Source organism: Drosophila ananassae, chromosome XL (genome assembly GCF_017639315.1).
Source record: "Drosophila ananassae strain 14024-0371.13 chromosome XL, ASM1763931v2, whole genome shotgun sequence".
NCBI classification, from domain to species: domain Eukaryota; kingdom Metazoa; phylum Arthropoda; class Insecta; order Diptera; family Drosophilidae; genus Drosophila; species Drosophila ananassae.
In genome coordinates, this window is record NC_057931.1 from 6095107 (window position 1) to 6102121 (window position 7015).

Here is a 7015-nt window from a genome sequence, read left to right on the forward strand (position 1 = left end):
ATTTTATTTAATCTTGATAGGTTTTCCACTAAAAAAACACTATTAAGAATTTTGGAAGTTTCAAAAAACCTTTCTTCTAACAGAGGTAACAGAGGTTCTTTGCGATTTTAAAACTGTTTACTATAAAAGTAATCCTACTTCTAAAACTCTCAAAAAAAAAGGTTCAAAACCTTTGAAAATTATAGATCTTTTTGTAAAAATTCGAAAATGATCAATTTGAAAAACCTCTCTTTTTAATATCCATTTTTTTGAAGCAATATTTTGGTTATATATTTAAAAAAAATAATATTTTGGAAAGTTTCTTATAGATTCTATATTCTTTTAAGATTTTGTAGAAATTGAGAACTGCCTTTTGGGTCTTTTTAATTTCTATATTTTTTATCAAAATCTATATCCAATTTATTTCTAAGTAATCCCAAGGGAAGTAACCCTAAACCTAGTAACTCCACTAGATTTTAGAATAAAAATCTTATTTTTTTTGGAAGAATTGAAAGAAGAATCAGCAGGAAGAATTGGAAAGTAATACGATTTGGAAGAATAATACTATTTTGACTTCTGATTTAACTGAAATAGAGGTACTACTCTCAGACCTATTTGTGTTTAAAGAGTTAGTAGTCCCATAAATACTAGTTATATATATAATTATTATTATTATATTATATATATAACTGAATTATATAACTATTAGTTATATAATATAGTTCCAAGTTTGGATAGTTGGATCCATAATCCACTTAGATCCATACCGCATACGAGTTTAAAATCATAAAAGCCTATTTATTTTAAACTTGAGATCTCCCGGAAGCCCCAACTGTTTTCGAGAAGTGATCGATGACTAATGATCCTCGTAGACCAGAGCTATGGGAACCATACCCATCGAGTGTTATGGAACCATCCCCACCAGCACTTTCTCCAGAAACAATATTATTTATTTGCGAAAGATGTTTTGGACTTTGACTTTAGTGTTATGGAAGTGACTTTTGGGAGAAACAGACTCAGACTTTGGAACTCACCTGCCGCTCTTGGTGATGACCATTTCGGTGCCCAGCTTGTGGAACTTCTCCCACAGGTCCTTGCCCTCCAGTGTGACCTTGGGATCGTCGACAACGCCATCGTCCTCCGGCTGGAGGGCGCGGAGTGGTCGCATCGCCGGATGAAGCTGATGGGCAACGGCCGAGGCCAGGACGACGTCCTCGGCGGTGGTATAGGCACTGCCCAGTGGGTGGTGGTGCGGATGGGGATGCGGATGGGCGGCCGGATGGTGGGGCGGGAAACGGAGACCGCCGCCGGGATACAGGCCCGGATGGGGCCCGGCCGGACTGCCGGCCAGAGCGGCCAGTGCCGCCGCCGGGAAGTAGGGGGGCGGTGGCGGCGGCGGACCACCGACGGGCGGCTGTGGCTGCAGATGCTGCGATGGATGCGGTGGTGGCGGTTGCGGCTGGTGCGTGGGTGGTGGTGGTGGCGGTGGTGCAGCAGCAGCAGCAGCAGCACCAGATCCTGGCGAGTGATGTGACGGCGGGTGGTGCGACGGCGGGTGGCTTGAAGAACTGGAGGAGGACGGTGGTGCAGCACCACTTGCACCACTTGGTGGTGGTGTACCAGCTGGCGAATGCAAGTCCTCGGTGGTGCTCAGATGATGTCCTTTACTATTATTATTATTATTGTTATTATTATTATTGTTGTTGTTATTATTATTGTTGTTGTTGTTGTTGTTGTTGAGCTGATTGTTGTTGTTGTTGTTGCTGCTGGCGGTGGTGCTGTGGCTGCTGCTGTGGTTGCTTTGCGGCGATAGCTGTGCACCACCACCACCCGATGGAGAAACGGCAGAAGAAGCGTTTAAATTGTTGTTGTTGTTTGAGTTTGTTGTGTTTGAATTGTTGTTGTTGTTGTTGCTAGTATTACTAGTGTTGTTGTTGTTGTTGTTGTTACCCGCCGTCAACAGCGAGGAGACGCTGAAGTCAGTGGGTCGTTGCGTTAGCTGCAGAAATGGATGATATGCCATCCCATTGGCGAACCTGGCGAAAGGATCCTCGGCAGACTGATGAAGTAGCAGCTCCTGGACGTCGTATCTCATCACATAACCGTTTCAGACAACCATGTGCGTCATGCAGACAATTTTATTTATTTAATTATATAATTTATAAATTTTTGTAATTTTTATTTTTATGTTTTTTTTGTTCTACAGGTACTTATTATTCTCTTTTCTTTTTCTTTTTTTTTTTAAATCTATTTTAGCACTTGCACTTTATTTCTTTCACTGCACTTGTTTCTTCTTCTTGCTCTTGTTGTTGTTGTTGCTTTTGGTTTACTTTCTATACAAATACAATAAAAAAAAAATGGATATTTTCTTCGTTTATATACAGGATCAGGATTATAAACTATATGATTTTTTGGTTTTCCGCTTTTGAGATTTAATTTCTTTTCGAATTTCTTCAATTTGACATTTTTTTCAAAAAAGCGTCGGCAAAATGTCAAAAAACGTTTTCGAATTTTGTTTATGTTTCTTCTTGTTGCTTGTTTCTTCACTTTTATTTCTTTGTTTCTTTTTGTCTTGTTGTTTTGAAAACAACAACTTTGTTTCTCATTTTCTGTTTCTTCTGTTTGGTTTGTTGTTTGTTTTTTGTTGCAAATGTTGCAGAAACAAAAAAAAAAAATAAGAGAGTAGGAGAGGCACAACAAAAATACCGTGGAAATAGGAACAAAATGACAGACAGCAGGCGACACTCAAGCGACAAACAAACAATTACAACGGCGACGGTGGAAAACGCGACGTTTCTTCACAATTTTCATTTGAATTTTTTATGAAAATTAATCACAATCCTAATCGCTTCATTTAGAATCCATTTTGTGGCGCCTACTTTTCCTTTTCCGTTAACACCGCGTATGCGTACCGCCGAATTTCCATGACTTTCCGACTTTTCCGAAAACCAACCGACAGCGGTGCGACCTGAACAGGCGATTTTTCGGAAAAAAAACAATTTTGTAGTTGTTGATGCTTTTAAGCGGCGCCGTCGCTGCCAACCGCCTCTGCCGACGCCAACTGCGGCTCTCTCGCTCTCTTCGCCCCACTGTTCGCCGGCTGTTAAGGTGTCTGTTAGCGCTGTTAAGCCTCTGTTCGCCTGTCTGCCAGCCTGTTACGTTGACGTCGACAGCGCTGTCGACGGCGCCGGCGCCTCGTTGCATGAGAGCGAAAGAGATGGCCGTAGGCTCTATCCGAGAGTGTTGAGTTTCTCTCGCCGCCTTGGTCGGATGGCGTGCGAGTGAGCGAGAGGCGGTATGATTCCAATAAGAATGCCATGAACCCGGGAGCCAAAGAGAGCCGGTCGGCGTGTGTGTGTGTGTGATGGGAAATGGCACCAACCAGCAACGACGGCGGCAGCGACGTCGCGTCACAGCAGCGTGTTAGAAGTAACAAGGCAGCTGACACCACTGCGAGAAGAAGAAGAAGAAGTGGAAGAAGCGCGGTCTGTCAAAAGGCGAGTGGTGGCGGTGGGAGGGGGGTGTTGCAGGAGAAGCTACAAAAAGGAGAAAAAATAGCAGTAAATCACAGCCGCCGGGGGATAAGTGGAAAGTGGGGCAGGGTAGGGGGCCAGGCCAGTTGACAAATGACGCGCAAGCGAAAAATGCGCTTCAATGGTCAAATGTTGGCAGTGGCGGTGGGTGGCGCTGTCGCGAAAGGGGGTGGCCAGGGGGCGGCCAGAGGGGGTCTGAGGGCGAGACAGAGATAAAGCAGCGGAGAAGCACTTTAAGGCACAAAAGTTGACCTACAATGACCTCCAGACAATCAAAATGGCACTGCCAGAAAATGGAATCAAAATTAAATCATTTTATTTATGGAAAATATTATAATTTTGTGCAAAAAATGTGTTTTAATGGCAAGTTTAAATAATATATTAGACTTTAAAAATATTTAACAAGAAATTAAACACAAATTAGTTGAGTTTTTTTAATAAAATATAAAGGATATCTTTGGAATTCTGCAAATATTAAAAGGAAGCTTCATACGATAAGTGCCACATTTTACGAATTTTAAGAAAAGGATGTTGGAAATTTAATAAAAGGTTTTAATCTTTGAAATATTTAAAGATAATTAATAAAAATAGTACTAAGAGAAATATTATTATAAAAATTAATAAGAGTATTTTTGAAACAAAAATTAAATTAAAATTAAAAAAGAAAACAATCTTAAAGGACTATATTTTTTTTTTAATAAAATATAAAGAAAAGAATCTCAATCTCAACGGTAAATCCGAAACAAATCTCTGGGATACAATGTGATTCTTGGGATGTCCTTAATTTATTATTTTTATTTATTTATTCTCTCGTCCTGATGCCCTGCCACACTTACATAAGCAAATGGCAGCACCCTCCCCCACCATACCCCACCCCCCCGCTAAACGCTTGTTAGCCGCTTTGGCAGCTTTTATGCGTCCAAAAAATTCCGAAATGTAAACGAAAAGTAAGAAAAAAAAAAATAATAAAAATAAATAAAATAAAAAAGAATGCGAAAATAAAAAGGCAGAGGAGCTGCCAGCGGTCCGGTGGTCGGACGGTCGGTCGGGTCGGGTAGCAGCGCCGGCTGAGGCGATAGCAGAGACGCTGGCAGCGACGCGTGTGACAAACTTGACGCTAAGTTAAGCGCAAACGGTGGCGGTGCGAGCGAGACGGCAGCAGCGAGACAGGGGCGTCGTGCAAATGAAAGGCACAAGCTCAAGTCGCACAAACACAAATGCGGCAGCAAACACACAAACACATACCGACAAAGAAGCCAAAAAGCAAAAACGGCAACGCAAATGTATTTTGTCACACGTTCCTCACATACAAACACATACAAACACACACAAACACACGACACACACACACACACACACCAAAACAAAGCAAGAGACAAAGAGCGAGCCGGCAATATGGTGGCGATGGCGTGTGTAAGAAGAAGACGACAAGCTGAGAACTTGCTGGTGCTTCTTCTGCTTCTTCCTCTTGCTTGTGTGACAAGTTTAACCACAAACACACACACACACACACACACACACAGACACAGCGACACGGTGCGGAACAAACACGAAGAGCGAGGCGAAGAGAGCGGCAGCTAGTTAGCACCACACCTCACAATGGCGGCCCCTCTAATTCTCTCTCACCACCACACCACCGCCACCACCCTCTCTGGGGGTGGGAGCGAGATGAAAGAGGCAGGTCGCAGCAGCAGCAGCAGAAGCAGAAGCGGCAGCTACGGTGGCGGCAGCGGCGGCAGAAACAGCGGCAGCTGAGGTGACAACATTTGTTGTGTCTGCGTGTGTGTGTGTGTTTGTGGTGTGAAAAATTACAGCAGCAGCGACGTTTTTGGTTCTTCTTCTTCTGCTGTGCTTGCTGGTTGGTTTTTTGGCTCTCTTCTTTTTTTCTTTTTTTTTGTCTTTGTTTTTGTGTTTGTTGTAGCCTCTTGAGTGGGATATTCGAATTGGAAGATTCTTCTTCTTCTGGCCAAGAAGAGTGGGAGACGGAGAAAGGGGGAAGACAATAAGGATTCTAAGGGAGCAAGGAGGAGGTCTTAAGGCAAATAGAAATTCTTAAGAAAATTTGAAGAAATTATTAATATTTTTTATTATTCTCATTTTTAATCTTTAATTTTTGATTCTTAATTTTAAAATCAAATAAATTAAATAATTTCATAGTTTTCTATTTTATTTTATACGAATTATTAATTAAAATTCAATCAAAATTATTTTAAAACTATATCCTTTCAAGTTTCTTGAAGTTTTCTTACAAAAATTTACAAATAAAAGCCTTAAGAACATAATAATTTAAAGAATAAAATAAATATTTTAATATCTTTTAAATTATTTCATGAAAACTCCCAAAATCCTAGTTGAAAAACCCCCTAGATCCTAAATATTAAACCCAAAATCCTAGTCCCAAGTACATCCGAAACAAAACATTGAAGAATCTGCAAACAATTACCGTTAGCACCAGCATCCCTTTGATGTTTGGAAGAAACTTTTGTTTGAACCGGAAATGCCAAAAAACACACCATGAAAAGTCAGTGGAAGTAAAAGCAGAAAAGGTGTTAATAAACAACCAACCAAAATGCCTTCAAATAAAAAAAAAATCAAGAATAAAGCGTTTTGAGTTTCGAGTTCTTCAAAGAGACTGCATCTTTGCTGGCTCACTCGCTCTAGCAGGCATCTTCTCTCGCTCTCCCGCTCGCTCTCTCGTGTGGAGTATTGATTTAGTGGCGTATGTGTGTGAGAGAGTGGCTAAGAGCGTGTGAGTGTGGTGGGTTGAAGAACTTACACCACACAGCATCATCTCCCGCCAGCTCTCTCGCTCCCACTCACTTTAATGGTGCGATTTCAAGTGATTTCTTTCTTTCTTTCATTTTTTTTCTCTGTTTGTTTCTTGTTTTGTTTTGTTTTGTTTGGCGCTTTGTAGCTAATTAAAAGTTTATGTGTATAAACACAAGCATACATGTGAAAAGGGGAAAAGTCAAGAGGAAAAGAAGATGGAGATGGAGATGGAGAGGAATCAGTAGGAGAAGAAGAAATGTCATAATTATCCGGGGAAAAACTTTATTTGGCGGCATTTATTTCACTGGCTGCCTTTTACAGTTATATCCCATCCATCTTGCCCTCTCGCTTCCACTTGTTTATTTACTTAACATGCTTTAGTTGCCTCTCTGTGGCTGTGTCTGTGTTTGTATGTGTGTGTGTGTGTGTGTGTATCTGTGTGTGTGTTTTGGGAAAATTTACGAGAGGCGCGCGTTAAATTATCTAAATATGTTTGGGGGCAAAAAGGTGACGGCGAATGGGGTTAACACTTTCAAAGTGTCGGTGTGTTTGTGTTTGTCTTTGTGTGTGTGTGTGTGTGTGTAGTAGTAGTAGTAGTAGTAGTAGTAGTAATAGTGCTGGTGCATGCTAGTTGGTCCCGCTTGAATATCCTTAATGGCAAGGATCCTGTTGAAAATGCACGAATATCTGAATTTATTCATTCGCCATTCACTTTCCTAGGGACTTGAACATTT

The 7015-nt window shown here is 41.2% G+C and overlaps 1 protein-coding gene across 5 annotated transcripts in view; it reads right to left on the bottom strand.

Annotated features, from left to right (window-relative positions):
• LOC6502220 (optomotor-blind protein) overlaps nt 1–2512 on the bottom strand; it is a 63030-nt gene extending 60518 nt beyond the window's left edge. For all 5 annotated transcript variants that reach the window (XM_044717222.1, XM_032452828.2, XM_044717221.1 and 2 more), the window contains exon 1: nt 1014–2512. In XM_044717222.1, coding sequence (XP_044573157.1) covers nt 1014–2074 — 1061 coding nt within the window. In that variant the 5' untranslated portion in view covers nt 2075–2512. The remainder of the gene's footprint in view (nt 1–1013) is intronic.
• Nucleotides 2513–7015: the final 4503 nt, after the last annotated feature.